The 26,575-nt window shown below is 38.8% G+C and overlaps 1 protein-coding gene across 2 annotated transcripts in view; it reads left to right on the plus strand.

Annotated features, from left to right (window-relative positions):
• Positions 1-690: 690 nt before the first annotated feature.
• The window catches only part of YTHDC2 (YTH N6-methyladenosine RNA binding protein C2), a 74,790-nt gene continuing 48,905 nt past the window's right edge, over positions 691-26,575 (plus strand). For both annotated transcript variants that reach the window (XR_013966843.1, XM_080803888.1), the window contains exons 1-9: positions 691-1,065; positions 2,500-2,590; positions 10,594-10,790; positions 12,146-12,345; positions 18,786-18,952; positions 19,701-19,803; positions 21,078-21,234; positions 24,635-24,742; positions 26,106-26,254. Coding sequence is in view for 1 of the 2 variants with exons in the window: in XM_080803888.1 (XP_080660014.1) it covers positions 882-1,065; positions 2,500-2,590; positions 10,594-10,790; positions 12,146-12,345; positions 18,786-18,952; positions 19,701-19,803; positions 21,078-21,234; positions 24,635-24,742; positions 26,106-26,254 (1,356 nt within the window). In the remaining variant the exon portion in view is untranslated. The remainder of the gene's footprint in view (positions 1,066-2,499; positions 2,591-10,593; positions 10,791-12,145; positions 12,346-18,785; positions 18,953-19,700; positions 19,804-21,077; positions 21,235-24,634; positions 24,743-26,105; positions 26,255-26,575) is intronic.

Genomic DNA, 26,575 nt, shown 5'->3' on the forward strand with positions numbered 1-26,575 from the left:
AAGCTTGCATTTCAGTAGAATAAGGGTTTTTTGTTTTTGTTTTTTTTTTTTTTACTACGTGTTCCCAAATATTGCATAGGAAATTCTAAAAACCTATTCGTTAACTGAACGCAAATAAAAGGGGCATCCTGCCTTTTTACGTGCTACATCTGGCAACTCTACCCCCACTAGAATGTGAACTCTTTGAGGGCAGAACCCGCGTCAGTCTGGTCCCACACCTACGTGGTGGCGTAGTGCCTGCGGGGCACACAGCGGGAGCCCGCACAGGCTCACGGAAAGAATTAATGAAGGATTTAAGGAAAGAATAGAAGGAGGCACGGGTGGGCCCCTGGGTGGCTCAGTGGGTTGAGCCTCTGCCTTCGGCTCAGGTCATGATCCCAGGGTCCTGGAATCGAGTCCCGCATTGGGCTCTTTGCTCAGCAGGGAGCCTGTTTCCCCCTCTCTCTCTGCCTGCCTCTCTGCCTACTTGTGATCTCTGTCTGTCTGTCTGTCAAAAAAAAAAAAAAAAAAAAAAAAAAAAAAGGAGCCACGGGAGCCCCTTGGTGCGGAGGTGCGGACGGGGGAAGTCGAAGAGAATGGGCCGCGTGGGGGCCGCGACAGTGGCTGGCAGCGGCAGGGAGGCGAGGAGCGGCCGACGCGCTGAGGTCACGGGCGCCCGCTGCCCTGGTGACGTCATCACGCCCGCGCTCTCCGCTTCGCCGGGGCTCTCCGTGGCGCCGGCGCCTCCTCGGCTGTTGTGGTGACGGGGGGCTTTTGGTGACCCCGGCCCCGCTCAGGCCGCCTGCGGAGCGGTCCAGTCCCGGCAGTGGCCGTCCGTCCCTGTCATTGACCGAACGCCCGCAGGCCTGGCCGCTCCTCCGCGGGGAGAACTTCTCAGGGCCATGTCCAGGCCGAGCAGCGTCTCCCCGCGGCCGCCCGCTCCTGGCGGCGGCGGGGGCGGTCCAGCTCCCTGCGGCCCTGGGGGCGGGGGCCGGGCCAGGGGGCTGAAGGACATTCGTATAGACGAGGAGGTGAAGATCGCAGTCAATATCGCTCTGGAACGCTTCCGATACGGGGACCAGAGAGGTGAGGTTCCCGACGGGGACCCCGCCGGCTGCCCCGCCTCCCCCACGCCGGGACCCACCGTGTAAAGGGGCCGCCTCAGAGCGGGGAGGGAAGGCTTGGGCCGCCCCCGGGCCCGCGGCGCACTGGAGCCGGCCTCCACGGCGGGCCCGGGGCGCGCTTCGTAGCGCTGGGGGGAGGCACGGTGTCCTGCATATCCGCAGGCTGAACCACTTACCTGGCATGAGTCAGAAGGTGGAAAGAGGCGCGTTGCTCCCCTGCAGGACGCGTTTCTTTCCCCCAGAGAGAGGCCTGCAGGCAGGCAGCTTGGGGGCGTCTAAGCCACAGTTTTTAGGTATTGATCCCCCCCCCTTTTTAAAAGGAGATTATGGTAGCCTTAGCTGAGGCACGTTTAAGCTACAGCAGAAGAGCAGAGGACATCAGACGAATAAATGCATTGGCAATATGTAGTGTTTGGTTGAAATCCCGAAAGCATCACGCTTAAACACTGAAAAAAATTAAACTGGTTTTGGTGGATGAAACGTCTTTCACACCCCTTAAGGATAGAAAGCTCCTTGCCTTGGGTCATCCCGTGCAGAACCCGCAGCCCACCCGCGGTGATCTGTACAACATAGTGTCCATTCCGATTTGCTGGCCTAGGTAGGAGGCCCTTGACTTTGGAACCTTACAGTCCAGAACAGGCAATGACTTGGGCAGAGTCCGATTGCCATAAACAAAGCCTCAGCAATAGGAAAGCAACACGTCCCCTCTGCGATAGTGAAATACTAATTCTAGACAGTTTTGAAAGCAAAGACAATGGAGTTTGACATTGAGCATTTATAATGCTTGAGCATCGCTCATCACAGAAGGAAACGAGCCTTTTGTGAATTAAGCAAGTCAGGACTGAACTAAGTTAAAATAGGAAAATAGGTTCATCAGTTAGTCATCTTACCAAATTGAAGATTCCAGTACAAATAAGAGGAGTAATTTTGGTGAAGGGGAGAGTCCTCTATCACGTTTAGATTTAATTTTTATTAATATGGTAACTCTGGTAGACATTCAGCAGTTAATTGAATTAATCACTACTTCACACATAAAATGACCTTTTCACAGAATGTGAAAATGACTTTTCACATAAAATCACCTGTGCTTATAGGATTTTTTTTTTTTAAGAGTGCTTGTTGGGGGAGGGGAAGAGAGAGGGAGAGAGAGAATCTGAAGCTGACTCTATGCCCAGCGTGGAGCCCCACTTGGAGCTCGATCTCACAACCCTGAGATCATGACTGGAGCAGAAATCAAGAGTCGTGTGCTCAACTGACTGAGCCACCCGGGTGCCCATTTTTTTTCATATTTTATATCTGTATGTTTATTGAAGCACCTTTATAGAAAATTGTGTATTCCCAAATGGTCCTTTGTGTGTGTGTGTGTGTATGTTTTTGTTTTTGTTTTTTCATGTAGAAATGGAATTTCCTTCCTCTTTGACCAGCACTGAAAGAGCCTTTATTCATCGATTGAGTCAATCTCTTGGTTTGGTCTCTAAAAGTAAAGGGTAAGCTGATAGCTTTTCTTATTTAAACATAATTATTTACCAAAGAAGAGAAGTGTTCCTGACTCCATTTAAGTAGTTACTACTGTTTTAGATTCACATCCTTAATTATATTCTAGATAAACTGATTCATGTCTGTACCAAATTCAGCTCTTTGCGTTTTCCGTTAGGGGGTTTAAAAAAAAAAGTAAAATTTAAAGTGTAAAAAAAATAATTTAAAAGTTGAAGTTGCTTGCTGGAGGAAAATGTTTTCTTTTTTTTGTAGAAACTAAGTCTCCTTTTTAAAAAAGAATGGATGGACTAAAGATAATAAGTACAATTATTTACAGAACTATTTCTTTTAATGTTACTATACTGTAATGGTAACTTTAGAATACATAATCATTGTTTTCTTTCCTACCAGTTTAAGAATCTGGTGATTAAAAATGACTAAATAGGGGTGCCTGGGTGGCTCAGTGGGTTAAAGCCTCTGCCTTCGGCTCAGGTCATGATCTCAGGGTCCTGGGATCGAGCCCCGTATGGGCTCTCTGCTGGGCGGGGAGCCTGCTTCCCCCTTTCTCTCTGCCTGCCTCTCTGCCTACTTGTGATCTCTGTCTGTCAAATAAATAAGATTTTTTAAAAAATGACTAAATAAAATGGACCAGGAAGAAACAGTATACATTTGAGGACCCCTGACCACAGAGAGAAAAAGTCATTTAAACTGTCCAATTTGAAGGGCTCGATTTTAAAATTACATGGAACAATTTCATTTTGGGGATAAGAACGATGGGAGTGCTATATATAGCAGGGTTTCTCAATATTGGCACTACTAACATTTCAAAGTAGATAATTATTTTGGAGGGCTACCTTGTGTATTGTAGCATATCTAACCTTAACCAGGAGCAACTCCACCCACTGTTTTAACAACCCAGAATACCTCTAGACAGTGCCAGAGTGTTCCTTGGGGAGCAGAATGACCTCTCGTTAAGAACCAGGGATGGGGAAGAAAGATAAAATTTCAGCTTACCAGGATTTAGGTTAAGAAGAGAGAAGACAAAAGATTATGAGGTCAGTATTTGTAACAAACAGCAGGACAAGTCCTAAGAGGAAAGTATCTGACGTAGGAATGTCTGGCTTTTGAATGCCCACAATAATATGTTAGAGGAAGATGGGCTTTAGCTTCGGTGAATGTGCATTTTGAACATCACTAAGGCCAGTGCTGGAAACAGTGGTAGGTTTTGGGCATGCCCATATCATAGTCATCTGGATAAGTTAAATACTGCACTTGCAGATGAAAAGAGTACAGAGCCATAATCCTTTATCCAAAAACACTTGGAACAAGTGGATTTTGAGATTCAGATTTTAGAGACATTTTAGGGTATATTTGAAATATGTTATGTAATACCCCTCATAAGGTACAGGCATTACATTTAATCATAATACTTCTGCTGGTAACCATGGATGTTCACAGTAAGATAAATAAATACTAGAAATAGACTCATGTCCATGTAGTCAGGCTTTCCTGACAAATGTAGTTGCTGCCTTTAACCTTAGAAATAAAACTGCCAGTTACTTTGCGAGCAAGAGGTGGTTTTCTTTGGAAGTAGGGAGTTGCAGACTGGGACAAGCAAGCTACTACAAAACCATCTGCAAGTCCAACAAACAAAAGAGAGGAGCATGATTTTGTGGAGAAGGAAGAAGTTGGGAGGGGTTCTGAACAAAAGTTAGAGAGAAGCCAGAAGGGTGATGACAATTTCTCATTGGCTGGGTTTCAGGGATGGTTGATTTCTTGTAGAAGAAGAAGAAGCAATATAAAGCTTTCCTGTTGAGGCCCATAGTAGAAGCTCCTTTCCTTTCCTTTTTTTTTTTTTTTTCCAGAGTGGGAGGGAAAGGAGTAGAGGCAAAGGGAGAGGGAGATAGAGAATCTTAAGCAGGCTCAACACACAGCATGGAGCTCGACACAGGGCTTGATCCCACAACCCTGAGATCATGGCCTGAGCTGAAATCAGGAATCAGACTGATTGTATCTTAACCAGACTTAACTGACTGAGCTACCTAGGTGCCCCCAAATTTCTTTCCTCTTGAGGCTCTTCAGCTGGGTCTGTAATAGACAATTCTTCCTGTAACTGACATGAGTAGTTGAGCTTGTCCTACCAGTCTCCCTTTCTTACATCCCCTTTCCACTAGTGTGGTTCCACTTAGTGAGGTTTCCCTTTTTTTTTTTTTTAAGATTTTATTTATTTATGTGACAGACAGACAGAGATTACAAGTAGGCAGAGAGGCAGGCAGAGAGAGAGGAGGAAGCAGGCTCCCCCCACTGAGCGAAGAGCCCGATGTGGGGCTCGATCCCAGGACCCTGGGATCATCACCTGAGCCGAAGGCAGAGGCTTTAACCCACTGAGCCACCCAGGCGCCCCGAGGTTTCCCTTTATTAATTTTCACAATGCAGACTTACAGAAATCTTCTAGTTTTCATTGTTGTTTGGGTTAAGAGTTGCTGCTAAGAGGTTGTCTGAAAGCATTTGTTATAAAGGCACAGTTCTGTAGCTCCATCATTTCTGTAGTCGAATGGGTTGTGAATTCTGAACAGTTAACATGGAAATGACCTTTAGAAATTACCCTTAGAATAGCGGTCCCTTAGAAGGATGACATCTGCTTCTGTCCAGTAGCACGATTGTTTAAGGGATGGTCCCAAATGGAGAAAACCTGGGGCAGGGGAGAGCGCAAGTTGGAAGTTGTCAGGACAAAAAAAGGGTGGGTGAGGAAACGTTGAAAAGAGAGAGGAAAAAAGATGCTGAGGGAAGCCAGGCAGCCCTGCCTTCTCATCTAGACCCTAGTCACTATTCCTCGTGCTCTGCAAACCCTCTAGGGAATGTCCTAGCACTTTCCCTCCCCTTTTTATCTTTGATTAAAGGTAGTACGATGTTTATCTAGTGGTCCTTGTGATTTTCAAACGCCTTTTCTTCTTTTCACCTATATAAAGAACTTTGAATATGGTTCTTGTATCCTTTCTTTCACTTACATGAGAATTTGTACCTGACTTACATTTTTATGTTTTGGGTTTTTTTTTTTTTTTTTTTTTAGATTTTTAAAATTTATTTGACAGGGAGATGGAGAGTGAGCACAAGTAGGCAGAGTGGCAGGCAGAGTGAGAGGGAGAAGCAGGCTCCCTGCTGAGCAGGGAGCCTGATGTGGGACTCAATCCCAGGACCCTGGGATCATGACCTGAGCCGAGGCAGCCACTTAACCGACTGAGCCACCCAGGCACCTGTTTTTATGGGTTCTTTTGTTCACCATTGAGTAGAGGATTTTTTTCCCACTTCCTTAGTTTTTCCCTCTTTCCCCCCCTTTTGTACGTGGTATCATGGTTTCTTAATATGTATTTGAGAGAAAGCCTGGTGTGGAGGAAGAGGCAGGCGAGTTGGATTTGACTCCCTGTGTCTTACTGCCTCCTTCTCCAGCTTTGGTCATGGCCCTTAACTTTCAGGGCCCGTTTTCTTAAATGTAAAGTATGAAGAAGTTAAGTCTCTTTGTTTTAGTTCAGATTCTGTGGTTTATTTTGAGCATCTTACAAGGTCTGAGAATAGATTCTAGGCTTACTGTGTGAAAGTTGACACTTATTTTTTCTCATCACTTTCTCCTTTTTGCTGTCCTTTCTTTCAAAATTCAACCATGTGTGCTGGATTTTGTTTTTCCTTTCCTCCTGAAGAGTTGGATTGATTTTGCAATTGATTACTTGTTGTGGATTACTTTTTATAATTGCTCATCTTTGGGTGAAAATTCTCTTGTTGGAGTAATGTCCTCATATTGTGCTCTTTAGTGTAGCCTAAAGTTTTGTTTGAAATTGTCGGCAAGCTTCTCCATACTGAAATTTCACCTCCTTATAATTTGTTTCTGTTTTTCCCCAACTGAGATCTGAGTTTTTGTTTTAAGAGCACACTTTTCTGAGTCTCTGACTTGCTCAGGAACAGAACAGAATTTCTTTTCCTCTTCTTTCTAGTCTTACTTACACAAAATGAAATTTACCAAATGAATTCTGTTAAAGACTTGTGGAAAGAGAAACTATGAAGGACGTAGAAATAGGTTTTTCAGGTACAGGTTTCTTACGCTGTGATTGCTGACATTCCTGCTTTCCAGGTATCCATGTGTTCTAGTCACCCTGACTGCAAGTCTCTACCCTGTAAGAAAGCCCCCCTTTTCAGATTCAGGTTCCTACCTCCATCACCTCTTGCCTGGGAAGATTATATACTGTACTTTTCTTTTCTACCCCTACTTCAAATAGGAAAAATTGGTTAAAAGTTACTTAAGTGTCTTACTGACTTTTTGGGCATCCATTGAAAAGAAACAGCCTAAGATGCCCAATAGTAATAATAGTGACAATTCATGTTCATTAAGTACTCTTATGCAGCAGGCCTTGTGCTAGAGGCTTTAAGTAGATTAGTTAATGCTGACAATAGTCTTAATCAGTAGATTCTATTAATAACATCTGGTATCTGTCTAATAGGTGAGGCAGTTCGGGTTTGGAGACATTAAGTAATTTTCCCAAGAGCACATAGCTAGCAAGGGGCAGAGCCAGGATTTGAACGTAGTTAATGTTTCATTACTTTTTGATTGTTTATAGGGGCACAGTAATGTCCTAGGAGCTGTGAGAAGTTAAAATGGAAATATTAGATAAATCTCGCCTTTAAGTTGTTCATAGTCCGAAGTCACAGAATGAACCAGTGTGCCACCATCATAGTGTCCATGACATGAGAGCAACTTTGTTTAGTGACAGAGTTAACTGATTGGTTTATTAATTTCCACATAGTCACAAAAGAAAGTACAAATTAGTGTGATATAAACTTCAATAAATTTACAATTCTTTTCTAAGTATTGGGAAGAAAATGGTTTGGAGTTAGGTCTTTGCATCTTTCTGCCTAATGGAAGTATAAATTAAGGAAATAGGAAATGATGCATCTATAAGGCATCGTATGAATGTGGATTATTTTTTGAGACATTTAGCTCCTTGGTGGCTGTGAGCTTCTTACGTTGTCATCTCAGATTTTGGCTCTTTAGCTTATTATTTTTTTTTTTTAAGAAAAGGATTATTTGAGAGAGAGAGAGAGAGAGAGAGAGTGTGTGCGGGTGCATGGACGAGGAGCAGAGGGAGAGGTAGAGTGTGAGTGTGTGTGTGCACCTGCATGAGCGGGGGTAAGGGGAGGGGCGGGGGGAGAGAGAGAATCTCAAGCAGACTCCATGCCCAGCACAGAGCCCCATGAGGGGCTCAGTCTCATGACTCTGAGATTATGACCTGTACTGGAACCAGGAGTTGGGCACTTAACCTACTGTGCCACCCAGGTGCCCCCTAGCTGATTTTTTCAGTGGTTTACAGATTAGGAGAGTGGAGAATAGTAAGGCATATGGTTCTATTCGAGGTAAATGTTCAGTAACGTGCTGTATAAATTGATAAGTTAATATTAAAATTGCATCAAATTTGATGAGTTAATAGTTTTTTTTAAAAGGAAGAAGCCATCGAAATGCCAAACTTCCCGATACCATGTATTGATTACTTTTACACTTTGAAAGTTAGATGTTATGTTCTTGCCTGTAATATTAGCACATTTATGTTTAAAGATCACACATGGAGCTTGCATTTTATTTTGAAAAAATTGTGACATTAATTTATTTAGCATTGTGCAGCTAGTTTCTAGTTAATTTTGCTTTGAAAAGGAGTCTCTTAATGGTTTTCTTCAAAGAGTAGTGCCACTTTGGAATGAAAGCATAATGAGATCTCAGTGTGTTAGTTTACAAAGTAGGACAAATCTCTGGTGTGTTGAATGTTTTCATCCTCACAACAAGACAAATATTTTATTGAACATTTCACTAATCTTTTTATCATTTACCGGTGTCACTGGTGCTGAATGTGGCAGGAATGAGATCACTAGGAGCCACAAGTAGAATCTTTCTAAAATATAAAAACTATCAAGTTGATTATATCTTTCTACCCTACCATCTGTGTTCAAAATGAATTCAGTAAATTTTATGGTAATGGCCAAGTACTCACACATGCTTACTTTGAAGTTATTTTTGTACTTAAATGCTGTATTATTAGTAGGCAGCTTATGTTAGGAAAATTTGAATCTGACCCATTTTAGTTGTGAGCTTTGAGGAGAGTATATTCTACTCAACTTTGTAATCCCAGCTTCTAGCATAGTGCCTGTCATACAGTAGGTGCTCAATATATGATGAACGATTGAATGAATGAATGAAATAAAATTAATTAAAAGTGAAATACGGCAGAACTTTCCAGAGACAGTTTTCAAGAAAATTAAAGCCTCTTGGAGCTGATAGATACAGTAGAGATTTTTAAATTAACTTGTGTATGGTGTGAGAGGAGTAAAATTTTTGATCACATAGCTAGTTAGTTGAACACAAGACTCCTGGCTCTTGGCTCTAGTGCTTATTCATTCCAGGACACTTCCTGCCTTCTGTAGTTGAAAGTTTTATGAAATAAATGGCATAGGAGGGGAGTGAATGATTGTGTCTATAATGACTGTGCTGAGTTTTCAGAAAGGTCCGTGGGAGAAGAACCTACTGCAGAAATCATCTGTAGAATCCAGTAATTCTTATTTATCATAGAAATAACCAAAATTCTTAGATCAGGTTAAATTTAGTTATTTCGTCTTTATCTTGTAATTTAAGGATCACTAAGCGCTTGCTAAGGAATAGATTAGATAGTTCTGAACACTTAATAATTTGTTAAAGCATTCCATAAAGAGTTTCTAGATATTAAAAATCTTGGTAACTCAAAAGTCTCACTTAAGACTTAGACAGCTCAAACTGTATAGGTTAATCTCCAGTTCGATATTGTTTTTGCTGTGAAAATATTGTTGAAAAATTTTAAATCTAAGGAAAATTAGGAAAAGTGTACATGTACTTTTCATTGTATTTGAGGTTTTGTTGCTCACTTCTGTAATGTGATAGTGACAGTAACAAGTGGTAGAATGTTTTGTGAAATATTTTGGGTAACTTTTAAAAATAAGTCATTTTTTTCCAGACTATGTAATAATAGCTTTCATTCATTTAATACTTACTTTGTAACAGATTTTGCCATTTATATGCATTATCTTATATAGTCATGAGTAATCCTTTGAGGCAGGTATTACTATTATCTTAGGCTCAGAGCTATTAAATAATTTGTTTATACTACCACAGCTGATAAGTGGTGGAGCTAGGATTCAAATCCACGTTGGTATGCTTTTAGAGTCTGAGTGCTTTACGAGTACTCTATTGTATTAGATTATGGACATACATGTTTAAATCAGTCAAAACGCATTTGAGGACTTCCTGTGTGTATAACATTGTACCTGAAACTCTTGGAGCTACAGAAGTCATAAAAGACGTCATCAGTACTGGACCAATTGAAGCAACAAATACACTTACATCAAATAATTTGATAACAGTTATAAAGATGTATCAGGTAATGACCTTGTAACTGAAGGCGAGAGCCCAAAGCTTTGAAAAATTTCTTTTTCCCAAGATGCATGTGAAAGTACTTATCAGTAATGTTGATTTATGCTTTTTTGGTCCAGCCACGAGGCTTGGTTCTCAACAGGTTTTCATGGGATGTGACATTACCAGCATACTATGGAAACATTCAGTGGGCCATGAACCGTAACTTTTTAATTAGCATTTTTAGATTCTGTTGTTCAGATTGGTTTTCTCCCTCTGTATGCTTCCAGCTGGTGATGTTTCGTCCACCATGAAGTCTGCTAAGTCAGACTTTTACATTTGTGGGTAAGTAAGCCACTTGGGAGGGTTAAAATCTGGATTTGCTGCAGTTTGAAATTTTAACTGAATATGGTCTTGTGGCCACTTCAGCACCAAACCCCCTCCTTATAGACTTTTTTTGGGATTTTCAGCATCTTCTCCCAAAGCATTTTGATTTTTTTCAATGTTTTACTTGAGACATGTTTTCTAAGTAGGCATACATCATTTGTGAACAAATTGACTCTATGTAGTAAATAAATGATTTTTATTAATATTCAGAAAGGGAGCAAATAGATACCTAACTGTGAAGAAGAAAGATGGATCAGAAACAGCTCATGCAATGATGACCTGTAATTTGACTCATAATACAAAACATGCTGTTAGGAGCCTTATTCAGAGATTTCCTGTCACCAATAAAGAGCGTACTGAACTTCTACCTAAAACAGAAAGAGGAAATGTGTTTGCAGTTGAAGCTGGTATGTATTTTCTGGGGAGTTTCCTTGTCTATCCTATTATTTGATGACTGTTCTTTTACCATTTTAAATTTATTTATTTATTTTTTTAAACTAAAATGCAGTAAGATTTCTCAGTTTGAATCGTCTGTTAGAAATGAGAAAGAACTGTGGAAGTTTTGGAATGACATGCAGTGTTAAGGCGTGTGATGAAGTTAGACAAGTCTTTAAGCGTCACAGTGACAGCTGTCTATCGAGCACCCGTTGTGTGCTAGACAATGTGATAAACTCTTTATGTAGGGCCTCATAGAACCTTCCAAAGCCAGAATTTCCTCTATTTCAGGGGTGATTAAATGGGTTTAGAGCAGGTAAGTAATTTACTCAAGGCTACTCAACTAGCCACTAAACTCAGAGCTGGGATTTGACTCTACAGTCTGGACTTTCCTATGTTACACTGCTGAGACATGCTAATCAGTGAGCTTTTGAATTGGGGCTTTAGCTTCTGGTAAGAGGACAGAGTCTTCAGTACACTAACTTGCCAGAAGGTAGATAAATAATATTTTTAGGTTATAAAATGAAGTTTTAATTTTATTATTTGGAAAAATAACTTCTTAGAAAATTATTATTTGCCTAAAGCGACAGATACACATTATATCCATTGTCTGTTGGAGTAGGTTTGCAGAGTGTAGAAAATACATAGTCCTAGATAGCAAGGAATTCAAGTTCTAAATACAAGGCCACAAAAATGTTTTGAGTTAAAAAAAATGTTTTGAGTTATGTGAAGAATATAAAACACATCATGCCTCTTTTTTATTCCTGTCTGCTTGTTAATTAAATGTAGATGCTGACTTAAATACTTAATAAGGAAATTTGTTAAGGATTAGGACCTTATATTTATACATATTCTATATGATCACAGAGTCTTACATATTTAACTTTATACATACAGACTATTACTCTTTTCTTGATGTGTTTTCATATTGTGCATAAAAGACTTGTTATGCACGTTGTTTTCCATTTTAGTTTTTGGTGTCGTTATTGATAGAAGCAAGCATGAAAACTCTTTTAGGATATCAGAAGCCTGTTATATTTTTAGTGGTTACAGAGTGATTGATTTTTGTTCATTTGTAAACATTATGCACCAGAAATACTTTTAGAAATTGGCTTTTTGATTGATAACCGAAATTTGTAACTTGTTTTTAAAGAATATTAAGCGTAGGAGTACAGCAGTGGTGCATTGCTCGCTAACTTTATGTAGACTGAGTAGAGAAGAAACATTCGAAGGGAATTACATTGGAAATTACTTATCTTTGTTTTCCACACTTTTTAAACATTGCTGACCATAATTTTTTTTTGTTTTTTTTTATTCACTTTCAAAGAAAACCGGGAAATGAGCAAAACAAGTGGGCGACTCAACAATGGCATACCTCAGATTCCAGTGAAAAGAGGGGAATCGGAATTTGATTCTTTCAGGCAGTCTCTGCCCGTGTTTGAGAAACAAGAAGAAATTGTTAAAATAATTAAAGAAAATAAAGTAGTTTTGATTGTAGGAGAAACTGGGTCTGGAAAGACTACGCAGGTTTGTTTCTGCTTTGTTTTTTATGGAAAACAATATTTTATCCCACAGGATAGTTTTATATCAAGTTTGTACTCTATGTATTTTAACCAAAAAAGCCTCTTTTGGTTACTTTAGTAGTTATTTTAGAAATAGTGCTGGGAGTATACTTTGAGAGTTTATAGAAAGGAAATGTTTTAAAAACTTTTTTTTTTTTAAAGATTCTATTTATTTATTTGACAGAGATCACAAGTAGGCAGAGAGGCAGACAGAGAGAGGAGGAAGCAGGCTCCCCGCCAAGCAGAGAGCCCAATGCGGGACTTGATCCCAGCACCCTGAGATCATGACCCGAGCCGAAGGCAGAGGCTCAACCCACTGAGCCACCCAGGTGCCCAAGGAAATGTTTTAAAATACTACTTTTAAGCTAGCACATTGGGGCTTCGTTTAAATAGACGGGGCGGGGGGGGGGGGGAAGGGTTGGGCACGTGGGTGGCTCAGTGGGTTAAGCCCCTGCCTTCGGCTCAGGTCATGATCTCAGGGTCCTGGGATTGAGTCCTGCATTGGGCTCTCTGCTCGGCAGGGAGCCTGCTTCCTCCTCTCTTTCTCTGCCCGCCTCTCTGCCTACTTGTGATCTTTGTCTGTCAAATAAATAAATAAGATCTTTAAAAAAAATAAATAGACGTGGGGCATATGATTGGGCATAAAGGGATATTGACGAGGCTAGTCTTGTAACCTCCGTGAGCCAGAGCCCACATTTGTAAAATGGAGCTAATAATTGCTCCCATTTATGATGAAGTTTAGAGATGTCTGTAATGAGCCTACCAGTGTTTTGTATGTAGCAGCTAAATTAACAGCAGTATTAACAATGATGTGTTAATATAAAGTTGACTGTAGACATTGAGGCCTGCGCAGGTCCCAACCTGTTTGTGGTTTGGGGTTGCTATCCGTCTCATAAAACAAAGTAGAGGGTTTGTCTTCTGGAAAGACAAAGTCGTCTTCTCCTCTGAGAAAGTCTCCTACATCGTTGGCTTTGGCATCTCCCGCGAAGAGGGAGGCAGGGATAGAGGCCTCAGGAGTCTGGGATTTCGGCTGAGGTAGAGAGAGAAGACAGTGATTATAACCAGAAAGTCCAGAGTCGTGTGTAATTTCCTCCAGGACTCATCACTGTTAACCCAGCCTGGGCTTCATGACAGGTGTAGAAGGAGATTCCTTAATATACAGTTTTAAAAAAATAAAGTCGGCTCTAGAATGGAATTAGTATGACAGGTTTGACTTGGATGTTTAGGATCAAAGTGCTTCAGTATGTGGTTTCCCTCATTGGGTGACGGATTGGAAGTAAGTATGGTATAGCAATTTGACCTTGTTTATGTTCTTTACATGTTCACATGTTAAAATAGTAAAATTACTTTGATTTTGATAGATTCAGATAGAATAATCAATATAATTTTACATTTTTTCTCTTCTTTTATGTACACATAAATTTGCTTTTGACAATTGCTTAACATTTCCTATGGTCATATTGGTTGACATAATAAGCCTAGTCCATAGGTAAGGCAAGGGGGTAGAGGCAAAGTTGACTATAAAGTTTACCACTTATTCACTTGAAGGACTTAGCCATTTTTATAGGGGTATAACTATGCCTAAAACATAAGCCTCTAAAACTGAGTAATGAAAAACTTGGTGAAATTTTTACCTGAGCACAATGTATAAGATTCTTCTTTAGTGTGAGTCCTTTTATGATTAATTGGAATTCCATGGAGTCATTCCAGAGAATTGGTTCAGTTGTTGATTAAGTATTAGAGTAAGTTTTGCCAGTAGGTTTTAATTGTACTCATTCTAATTATATTGAGCAGGGATTATGAGAGCTCACTTTGGCAGCACATATACTGAAGGGAGATTATGAAAGTTTTGACAAATATAATAAATTTATGTTTTCATTTAAATTATTTGAATATCCTTGCTAAATGATCTTTGTATATGGGCATTAGGTATGCTTATTTTCACAATTATGTATATCATTTTATTAGGTATGATGATACTTGAGAATTTAATTAGAAATGAATTCTTTGATTTTGGCTTTTTGAGAAGAAACTATTAATTTACTGGGTTTACACCTAAGAAATGATCACATCTTATTTGAGGAGTTCAAATAATATTACTGATGTGTCTGTTTTATGAAATATAAATGTAACAGAATTTAAAGTTCATATCATTAGCCAGTTTCATCTTGCCTTTACTAGCTTTAGGAAGTTAATTGCCTTTTGCATTTTCATGTTCACTGTTCATGTTCATTATGTAAAATTCAGACATTATGGAAAACATAGAAAGTGAAAGATTTCTAATTCTCTTGCTACTCTCCATGGATTTTTGTCAGAAACTTGGAATATGTATTTTTTTTTTTTTTAAATTTTTTGATGCCTTTGTGTTTCATTTTCTTTAGAGCACTGATATATGTATGTACATGTATAATTATATATATAACATATTACATATATAACCACTGATATATATATATATATATACATATTATTATTACTTTTTTAAAGATTTTATTTATTTATTTGACAGAGAGATAGATCACAAGTAGGCAGAGAGGCAGGCAGATTGAGAGAGAAGGAAACAGGCTCCCCGCTGAGCAGAGAACCCGATGCGTGACTCGATCTCAGGACCCTGAGGTCATGACCTGAGCCAAAGGCAGAGGCTTTAACCCATTGAGCCACCCAGGCGCCATATACATATATATATATATATTTTTTTTTTTTTTAAACAAACATGAAATAATATGCCTTTTTCATCTTGCTTTTTTCACTTAAAAGATACGGGGTATTTTTCAGTAGCTAGAGATATAACTCATTTTTTTAAAAAAGATTTTATTTATTTATTTGACAGGGAGAAACACAGCAAGAGAGGGAACACAAGCAGGGGGAGTGGGAGAGGGAGAAGCAGGCTTCCCATAGAGTAGGGAGCTAGACGTGGGGCTCGATCCTAGGACCCTGGGATCATGACCTGAACCAAAGGCAGATGCTTAGCAACTGAGCCACCCAGGCGCCCCAGAGATATAACTCATTTTTTAAACAACTTTATAGTATTCCCGAACATTTTACAATAACAATGATAAAAAGTGACATTTACTATGTGTTGAACTTTTGAGTTCTCTCATTTAAATCCCTCAATAACCTCAGCACATGTAGGCTTTTTATTATCTTTACAGGTGAGGAATCAAAACTGTAACTTACAGATGTAATCTGTCCAAATTCCCATAGCTAGGAAGTGGCAGAACAGGGATTTTATTCTTGTATTGTACTTCTTAATATTGTATTCTAATACTTCTTTGCTAATTTATGGGCGTAGTTTCATAGGATAAGTTCCTAGGAGTGGAAATGCTTGGTCAAGAATGTGGCAGTTAAATTTTAGTAGCTAGATTAGCTAGTTATTGTCTGATAACTCAAAAGAGAGTTGTATTATAATAAAATTGAAGATATTGAAGGTTCCCATTTCTTTGAAGCTTGGGCAGCAATGATTTACCTTTATTAATCTGATAAACAAGAAATAATGTTTTAATTTGTATTTCCTTTCTTAGTTGAGTGTCTTTTCATTTTTGCGTGTTCTGTGGATTGCTTGTTTATACCTCATTTTTCATTTGGCTTAATCATTTTGTTTTATCTTTAATCATTTTGGTTTAATTTTAATCCAGATTAGAAATTTGGATTATTTTTAATAATTTGGGTTTTATTTTTAAATTTTGATTTTTTTTTTAAAATGAACCCCATCTTAAGGGAGGTTTGTGGTAATTAGGACTATGGGACAGTGCCGGCAGAAGTTAGATATTCAGTATATCTGAATTTTTTTTAAAGATTTTATTTATTTACTTGAGAGAGAAAGAGAGAGTGAGAGAGATCATGAGAGGGGAGAAGGTCAGAGGGAGAAGTAGACTCCCCATGGAGCTGGGAGCCCGATGTGGGACTCGATCCCAGGACTCTGGGATCATGACCTGAGCTGAAGGCAGTCGCTTAACCAACTGAGCCACCCAGGCACCCTATTTTTGGTTTATTTTTAACTGTTTAATATATATTTTATATGTTTTGGGTACATGTCTTTATATATTATGGGTACATGTCTGTTGCCTGTTAGAGAGCCTAAAAATGATTTCATCAGTTTTTTGTTTTTTTAGCTTTGCTTGTGGTATCCTTTGTATTAGTTTCACATTTTTATTTAGTCCAACCTGACAGTCATTTTTTAGGGCTTTGAGCCATGCTAAGAAAGGCATTTACTACCCCAGGATTAAAAAAACACTTTCCTATAAATATTTTATTCTAGTATTTTTGTATTAAAGTTTTAAAAAGTCCATCTGGAATTTATAATATCATATCAGGTAGGAATCTCACTGTTTTCCTCATGTTATTTAGTTGTTCCAATGTAATTTTTATTTAATTATTCTTTCCCCTTTTAGTTAGGGTACCACTTTTGATCAAATGCTAAGTTTCTATAGTACCTGGGTCCGTTTCTGGAATTTTTTTTGTGGTTTTTTTTTTTTAAGATTTTATTTATTTTTTTGACAGCAATCACAAGTAGGAAGAGAGACAAGCAGAGAGAGAGGGGGAAACAGACTCCCCATTGAGCAGAGAGTCCGATACGGGGCTTGATCCCAGGACTCTGGGATCATGACCTGAGCCCAAGGCAGAGGCCTTAACCCACTGAGCCACCCAGTTGCCCCTGGAATTTTTTGTTTTATCTTTAACTATCTATTTTTGTGCCAAGATCCCTCTTTCTGCTTTTTGTAGTTTTACAATGTGTAGCATAGTATTCCTCTTTACTATCTTCTCTTTTTAAATATTTCTTAATTTGGGTTCCTTTACACTTCTGGATAAACTAGTCAAGTTAAAAAAGATCCTAGAGGCCAAGACATGCATAAAATGAAGTTCTCTCTCACTCACAGTTAAAGAAATGAAATAAAAAAGAACAATTAAAATTTTCAACTATCATGGGGCACCTGGGTGGCTCAGCGGGTTAAGCCTCTGCCTTTGGCTCAGGTCATGATCTCAGGGTCCTGGGATCGAACCCCGCATCGGGCTCTCTGCTCAGCAGGGAGCCTGCTTCCCTTGTCTCTCTGCCTGCCTCTCTGCCTACTTGTGATCTCTCTCTGTCAAATAAATAAATAAAATCTTTAAAAAATTTTTTTTTCAACTCTCAGATTGGCAGAAATTAAAAAGTTGATGATATCCAATATTTGCGTAGGTGTTGGGGAAACAGCATCTTCTGTTTTATGGGTATAAGTATAAATTGTTTTGGAAGGGCACTTTGGTGATGCTTCTGTCCAAATTAAATTTATATACTCTTTCACTTGACAAATATATATGTATAACGTATATGCAAATGCTTGTGAAGATAGGTATTCACTGCAGTGCTTTTTAAAATAACAAGCATCAGTAATAACCTAAAAAACTGGAGATAATTTAACATGATACTTGTTAAATTACAGCACATGCGTAGGATGGAATATGCAGCTATTAGAGTGGAGTGGGTAGATCTGCATGTTAAGGGAAATCTGCAAATTATAAACATTAAGTACAGTAATCACTTTATGTGAATAAAAACCTGTTTATATACACAAATATACACAAATACTTTAAATTGTGTGAATACTTTCCCCCCAAAGCATTAATAAGAAATAGTAGTTACTTTTTTGGAGACTACTGATAGTGGTAGGGTGGGAAAGACTGACTTTTTTAAGTCTTTCTGACCTGTTTGAATTGAGTGTAGAAAGGTTCCTACAATCCCAGTATTAGGCTGTTTCGGTTTTCTTTAGGCTTTTCACTATTTAAAAAATTTCAATGGAATTTGGATTGTTGTTTCGTTCATTTCATAGATAATTTGGGGAGAATTGATATTTTTGCAATTACTGATTATTGCCACTCAAGATTGTGTCATATTTCTTTATTCAGTTCATGTCTTTTAGTTGTAATTTATAGTCTTCTTTGTACAAGAGTTAACTGTTTTTATATGAATTTTAAATTTTATATGAATTATAAATTTTATATGAATTAAAAAAATTTTTTTTAGAGTGAGAGGGTGGGGGAGGGGCAGAGGGAGAGAGAGAGAATCTTAAGCAGGCTCTACCCCTAGGGCACAGCCTGACAAGGGTGCCACTTTATACCTCAGATCATGACCTGAGCCGAAATCAAAGTCAAAAGTTGAATGCTTAATCAACTAAGCCACCCAGGCGCTCTGTATATAAATTTGTTTTTAATATTTAGTTTCTCTTGTAAATAAGGTCTTTTAAAACTACATTTTCTAGTTGATTGTTAGAAGTTATATCAAAGTTGTTGATTTTATGATTATTTTATGTTAGGACATGTTACAGAACTTTTTTTTAGTTCCAGTAGTTTTTCCACTGGACTTTCTGGGTGTACAATCATGTCATCTTAAAACTTTAAAACTTTAAAACTTTAAAACTTTCATTTCAGATTCCTCAGTTCCTTTTAGATGATTGCTTTAAAAATGGTATCCCCTGCCGTATATTTTGTACCCAGCCAAGACGGTTAGCCGCAATTGCTGTGGCCGAAAGAGTTGCTGCAGAGAGAAGAGAAAGGATTGGTCAAACAATTGGATATCAGATCCGATTAGAAAGCAGGTAATGCTGGTTCTCCTATAGCCTATCTTTGATCATTCTTCAAAAAGACTAATGTTTATATTTCACTAAATACAGAGGATATGTTGGTTAAAGAATTAGATGATCATTTTGCTTCAAGAAAGTCTTTGATAAGATATTGAGGTCATGAGTGAACTTAGTAAGGTTTTGAATACATAGGTTAAAAAAGAGTTGGGCATAGTTACAAATCCTGTTTCTTAGTTTTATGATCAAATACTAGTTAATTTTCCTCTTTGAACCTCAGTTTTCTCATCTATAAAATGCGGCCAGTAAAAGCAGCAAGAGCCCAGGTTTGATGTGAAGTTTATAGTAAACAATAAATGATAGTAACGGAATTATTAGAAGTGGTACTAGTAGTACCTTCTTGATCAGTGTACTGTTTCTTTGCTCTCTCTAGTTTGGATGTAGTAATTAAAAAAGCTGCTCATTTATGATATACTTTTTTTCCTCTGAGCAAAAAGGGTTAAAGGTTTTTAAAAAAAATCTATTTATGGTTCCTTAATAAAATAATCAATTAAAGACTGTTAATAAAAATTTTGTAAGATTATCAGGTATGAAAGACATATTTCACATAACTTGGGTCATAAAGCATGCATACCAGTTTGCCATTATATTAGTAACCTTAAGTAACCCTTATTAAAGTACATATGAGACTAACATTTAATGTGATCATGTTTTCATTACATGTAAGAGTTGTAATTGCACGCTTTATTTTTATTTTTTTTAAAAGGGTTTCTCCAAAGACACTTCTGACATTTTGCACTAATGGGGTATTGCTTCGTACGTTGATGGCAGGAGATAGTACATTGTCAACTGTGACACATGTTATCGTGGTAAGAATATTGCCGAGTTTGCCATATACAACTCAGATTGCTTAGAATGTTGAATATGTAATGACATTTTTAGGATAGGATATGCATGAGAACCAATTCTTTTAAACAGCTGTTATAATCAGGTTGCTTTCTATTGCCTGTAATTGTTAGACATAAATACTTGTATTAAGTAGAGATATTCTTACTATCAGTAAGAATTTAGGTTTTATGTAAGTAAGGTTTTATGAGGGCAAATTAAGTAAGTAGGTAAGTTTTTCCAAAGTGCTTTTTATATGAGAAAATGATACATGTGCTTAGCATTCCCCAGAATGGTGGAAGTTTCCTTTTTTCTGTGTGCTTACTCATCTGATTCCTCCTTTAGCTACTGTGTATTTCCTAGTCTTGGAGTACACGTTTTTTTAAAAGTTTTTATTAATTTATTGGACAGAGAGACAGCGAGAGAGGGAGCACAGCAGGGGGAGTGGGAGAGGGAGAAGCAGGCTCCTTGCTGAGCAGGGAGCCCGATGCGGGGCTTTGGGGTACACTTTGGAATCAGTTAACTTCATAATTAAGCTGCTAACTTAAGTAGCTACTGATGAAGTGGATGAATTACCACCTTATTAAAAAATTCTTAAGTTTTTATCCAGTTTGTGTCAGAAAAACATTAGATTAAGTTGTATAAGTTTGCAGTAAGCAGCTTTTGGAAACTTACTAGTTGTGTGCATTCAAAGCAAAGGGTGCACCTATGCCCCAATGCTAATAGAAGCTTATTTATTTATTTATTTATTTATTTATCTAAAAGATTTTATTTATTTATTTATTTGTCAGAGAGAGAGAGAGCGCGAGAGTGCACAGGCAGGCAGAGTGGCATGCAGAGGTGGAGAGAGAAGCAGGTTTCCTGCTGAGCAAGGAGCCTGATGCAGGACTTTATCCCAGGACCCAGGGATCATGACCTGATCCGAAGGCAGTGGCTTAACTGACTGAGCCACCCAGGCGTGCCTGGATGCATATTTAAATACATTTTCTATGTAGTAAAAATACATTAGGCTCCAGTACTTCAGAATTTGTTGTAGTTTGTCCTTTATATCGTCTAGGAGGTGGTGCTTTGTTACCTATGGTGGTTGTTGATGTCTGATTATTTCTGCATTATCCCTATTACAAAATTTTCACGAGTACTGATTGGACTTATTCACATTAAATTTGAATTATTATAAACCTAGTGGCTCTGTACTTTTAAAGACTTAGTCATCCATAATGTTTTAACTATTCCATGGTTTTATTTTTGTTTATTGCAGGATGAAGTACATGAAAGAGATCGATTTAGTGATTTTTTACTTACAAAATTAAGAGATCTGTTGCAAAAGCACCCAACTTTGAAACTTATTCTTTCTAGTGCCGCCTTGGATGTAAATCTTTTTATAAGATATTTTGGAAGTTGTCCAGTGATACATAGTAAGTTAAATGATCAGATTTCTTCTAGGATTTTTATGAAAATATACTTTTTTGGCCTGATTATATTTATTGTAATTGGAGTTGGGGAATGGTCTGAGGTAGGAGCACCCATTTCTGTATTTTATGAGGTATGCCTCAAAATCTCTCTAGATTTTTGTCTTCTCCTTTTCCACCCACACTCTGTGGGACTGTTGTGAGGGCAGTTCTCTAGTCTTAAAAGATAATGTGCTTTATTTTGCTCCTTTATCCTCCTTTAATTCTGTCCTCCCGTTTCCCCTTTGTTGCTAGACTCCTTGAAAGATTAGTCTGCGCTCCCATGTTTACTTCCTGTGTACTTCAACATAGACTATCTTTTCACTTTTGTCCTGTCCTTTAATCCAAACTGGTTTTGACACTGATCTTTAAAAAAAAATTATTAAATTCCTCCTTAAAAATTGAATAAGTTATATGTGTTTACCTCAGTGATATAGTACAAATATATATAGGAGAGAGCTTCAAAATTGCCCCATCCTCTTTCCAGTTTATGGGCTACTTTGCTGATATTACTTGAGGTTAAAGCCTCGTGTATATCCTTTCTTATGCTCTCCATGCTCATAACATATGCAGACACATCCATGGACATGTGTCTAAACTGGTTTTGGAGAAATGAACACATGCCTTCTATATTATTTTGCAATTTGCTTTATTCATATGATGTTACATCCTGAAAAGCCCTCCAGTGTCATAGCTGCAGATGTAGTTCATTATTTGAAGCAGCTGCTTTAATATTTCATAATACAAATGTACCATGATTTATTTAACCATTTATCTTCGGACACAGATTGGTCCTAATTCTCCTCTCCCCCTGACCATAAACAGTGTTGTAGTAAACATCCTTGTGTGTATATCCTTATATACTGGCGCTCTTAATCCTAGGGAGAGATTCCTGAAAGTAACATTGTTGGGTAAAAAGAGTGTATCTGTTTTTAATTTTAACAGAATTTGCCACTGTACTTTTTCAGAAGAGCTGAAATGATTTATATGTATTTCTGTAGTGCATGGGGCTGTTCATTTGTATTCTTACAGGTGTTGTTTGATGCTGATTTAATTGCCAAGCCTACTATTTCAGTTTTACACAAAGATCTTGAGTTTTGTGTATTTCTCATGGTTGACTTCCTCCTTTTTTGTGTGTGAAATGCTCTCATCTCATAATTTACTTGACAGTACTGCCTCCTAAGTCTTGTATTCTGCATTAGGGTCCATACTTTCATGGTCTCCTTTGTGTGCTTGTATGTTGGTATTCTATTGGCATTCTTCCCTTGACCCATTTTTTTTCTCTTCCTTACTCACCTTCCCTTCTCTTCTTTCTTTTGTTTTTCCTCTTTTTTCCTGCTCTGTACTCCTAGGTACTGGAGACACACCAGTGGTTTCCCTGGAAGCTCTCATTCATGCCCTTGGCTTCTACTTTCTTTTTCATACTCATGACTTCTGAATCCTCATTTCCAATTGAAGCCGTTCTCCAGAGCTTTGGGCTTAGATGTCTTATAAGCAGACCATTTTTAATAAGTCCCAAGCTAAATATTTAATCTCTTCTACAAAATCTACTTCTCCTGTGTTGCCCGTTTTAGTAAATCATGCCATCACCCTAGTCACCTAAGTCACAAACCTGTCTTTCTTCTCATAATATTCTTAGATGATGAGACACATAAAATGTGTGTGTCTGCTAACAGAAAGCTCATTTTGGCATCTCACGTTAGACACATCTGAAACCGAACTCCAACTCTGATCGGCCAACCTGTTGCTTTTAGCTTTTCTTGTTACCTCAGAGAATGACGTCGTCATCTACCCAATTTTGTGAGCCAGACATCGAAGAAACATGGTTGACGCTTCTTATTGTTCCTTCACATCCAATTTAGTGCTGAGTTCGTGGATTTTACTTCCTGACTCTCTCTAGAGTCTGTCTCATGTTCATCTTTATCATCACCAGTTTCATTCAAATGTTGTTCTCTTTCATGTGAATTAATGGAATGATAACCCAGTCTGTTCCGTCCCTTCTGCTCTCTTTTAAATCTCTGCTCTCCATTGCAGCTAGAGTGGTCTTTCCTGACATGGAATTCCAAGAATGTTGAACACTTTCTTGATCTGAAGACTTTGGATAACTTTTACCTCAGGATGAAGACCTAAATCCTTAATAAAACTTACCTGTTCCTCCTGCCTCATCTAAAATTGCAGTCCCTTCTTTCCTCCCTGTCTCCCACCATGTTCCAACCAGCTTGGCTATTTAGTTTCTTTCTCAACATAGGATGTTCGCATGTGCTTTTGTTTTCTTCATTGTACACCTTTTCCTCTCCTGTTAGTTCAGTATTTTGTTTACCCTTTCTTTGGTCCTCATCTTCTCTAAGAGGATGATTTTCTTAACTCCTTCAGACCCCCCCCTTTTTTTTTTTAAAGATTTTTTATTTATTTGACAGACAGAGATTACAAGTAGGCAGAGAGGCAGGCAGAGAGAGAGAGGAGGAAGCAGGCTCCCCGCTGAGCAGAGAACCCCATGCGGGGCTCGATCCCAGGACCCTGGGATCATGACCTGAGCTGAAGGCAGAGGCTTTAACCCACTGAGCCACCCAGGCGCCCCCCCCCCCCCATTTTTTAAAAAGATTTCATTTATTTATTTGACAGACAGAGATCACAAGTAGGCAGAGAGGCAGGCAGAGAGAGAGGGGGAAGCAGGCTCCCCACTGAGCAGAGAGCCCGATGCGAGGCTCGATCCCAGGACCCTGGGATCATGACCCGAGCCGAAGGCAGAGGCTTTAACCCACTGAGCCACCCAGGTGCCCCCAGACCCCCCTTTATGTCATGGTACCTTGTCCTTCTCTCTGAGAGGACTTATTACAACTCTGTTTTTACATTTATATTCTGGATTTTTGGATTGATGTTTGTCTCCTTTGCTAGCATGTAAGCTTTAGGAGATTCGGAGGCAGCTGTCCTTCTTACGATTTGTATTCCTGATGCCTAGCATGATGGCAGACACATACGCCCTGGAAGAAATGAACGAATGAGCAGTTCTGGAACATAAAAATCAGGATTAGGTTTAAAGGACAATATGAGGGGTGCCTGGGTGGCTCAGTGGGTTAAAGCCTCTGCCTTTGGCTCAGGTCATGATCCCTGGGTCCTGGGATCGAGCCCCACATCAGGCTCTCTGCAGAGAGCCTGTTTTCTCCTCTCTCTCCCTGCCTGCCTCTCTGCCTACTTGTGATCTCTGTCTGTCAAATAAATAAATAAAATATTAAAAAAAAATAAGGACAATATGAGGATCACTTGCCCTGTGGAATTGCTTTTGGATTTTATACTCAGGTTTTTCATGTTTTTGTGTGCATTATCTCTAAGATGCAAATCGACTCTTTAAAGTATTCCTGTTGTTTAGTACAGGGAAGACCATTTGAAGTGAAAGAAATGTTTCTGGAAGACATCTTAAGAACTACTGGATACACAAACAAAGAAATGTTAAAGTACAAAAAGGAAAAACAACGAGGTAAGCTTTTTATCAAACGAATACTAAAGTACTATTGATACAGTTTGTAGAGTCTTAGATTGTGGAGGTACAAGGACACTTGAAAGTGTTTTTCCTTTGTATGTAATCGTATAATAGTATATTAGAATTCTGTTGCAAGCGTACTTACTACATTGTGGTTTATGCCCATAAGTTGTAATCTGTGGAGAGGAACTGACAGTGGATGCCAGGGTTGAGGAGGAGTGTGTCTGTATTCAGAGATGTGACCAGTGTTGTAAGGAGGCAGAAGGGTAGGTGCTGCCCCATCTGTAATGGGCCACGGAGGGGGGGTGGTAAGAGTGCAGTATGCCGTAGCAGAGCTCATGGGACAGGAATGGGGAGTGGGCGGGAAGGATGGAAAAGAGTAGCATGTGACTAATGACAGTCTCATCTTTGATACAAACGTCAAGTCTTCAAATCTTGGTCTTTTTTTTTCTTTTTTTTTCCCTGAGAGAGTGAGCCTTAGTGAAGGGGCGGAGGCTGTGGAGGGGCAGAGAGAGAGGGGGAGAGAGAATCCCAAGCAGGCTCCACACTCAGCACAGAGTCTGATGCAGGGCTTGATCTCACAACCCTGAGATCATGACCTGAGTCGACATCGAGAGTCAGACGCTTAACCAACTGAGCTACCCAGGCGCCCCTCGAATCTTGATTTTGTTATGAGTTGCATCTGAACTTAGAATTTAGCATTATTTGCCCATTAATACATCTCTTCTCGTGACTTAACACTGTCTCTCAGCTTTTGAGTTAGGGTGAGATTCCTTTTTTGCTGACTTGTAACTACATTAATCATGATAGAAGATCTGACTTCAAGCTTTGATTCCTTTGTTCAGTCTGTATGACCTTGGCCAGATATCTTAAGTTCTTTGGATTCTCCACCTGAAGAAAAGCAGTTAGCAGTGCCAAAGCAGTAATATGCAGATCATGAAACTAGTAGTTCTCTAAACTTTTGAAGGTGAAGATGGTGTATAACTTTTATCTCAAGTAACTGGCATTGTGTAGAAGTTCAGTAAACTGGTTTTCACAAAGTGCTGTATGAATGTTAGTCACTGATTTAAGCGGTATTTAGTGTATGGCTAAATACTGTTATTTGAATTTGGACTCACTTAGGAGTAGACTTCTCACTAGTAACGTGAACTAGATGTTTTGAAGCAGTTTCTTGTGTCCTTAAGGTTTAGTGTGACACATTTTACTAAATGTTTCTTGTTAATGTATTTTGAAAAAGTAACTTCAAAGTTAGGCCAATGTTTAAGTATTTTTCAAATTCACTTAATTTTTTTAAACAAGGGCATATATTCCCCCAATTGAAGCTTTTATCTACTTACTCTTTCTTTTGTTATTAATTTAGAAGAGAAACAGCAAACCACCCTTACAGAATGGTATTCGGCTCAAGAGAATACTTTCAAGCCTGAGTCTCAGAGGCAGAGAACAGTTCCCAGTGTGACTGAAGAGTATGATTTATTGGATGACGGTGGTGATGCTGTCTTCAGCCAGTTGGTAGGACCTCGTTGGTTTCACACTGATACTTTGAGTGAAAATCATACAATTTAAATTAACATCTCATGAGATTGTAATTGTTACTGGATTACTACTGTGTGATTCTCTTAGTTTATCTTAGGCTACAACATATTTTTCAGAACAACTTTTTTTTTTTAAGATTTTATTTATTTGAGAGGGACAGAATGAGAGAGAGAGAGAGAGAGAGCATGAGAGGGGGAAGGTCAGAGGGAGAAGCAGGCTCCCCGCTGAGCAGGGAGCCCAATACAGGACTCGATCCCAGGACTCCAGGATCATGACCTGAGCTGAAGGCAGTCGCTC

Source organism: Martes martes (assembly GCF_963455335.1).
Source record: "Martes martes genome assembly, chromosome: 5".
NCBI lineage: Eukaryota > Metazoa > Chordata > Mammalia > Carnivora > Mustelidae > Martes > Martes martes.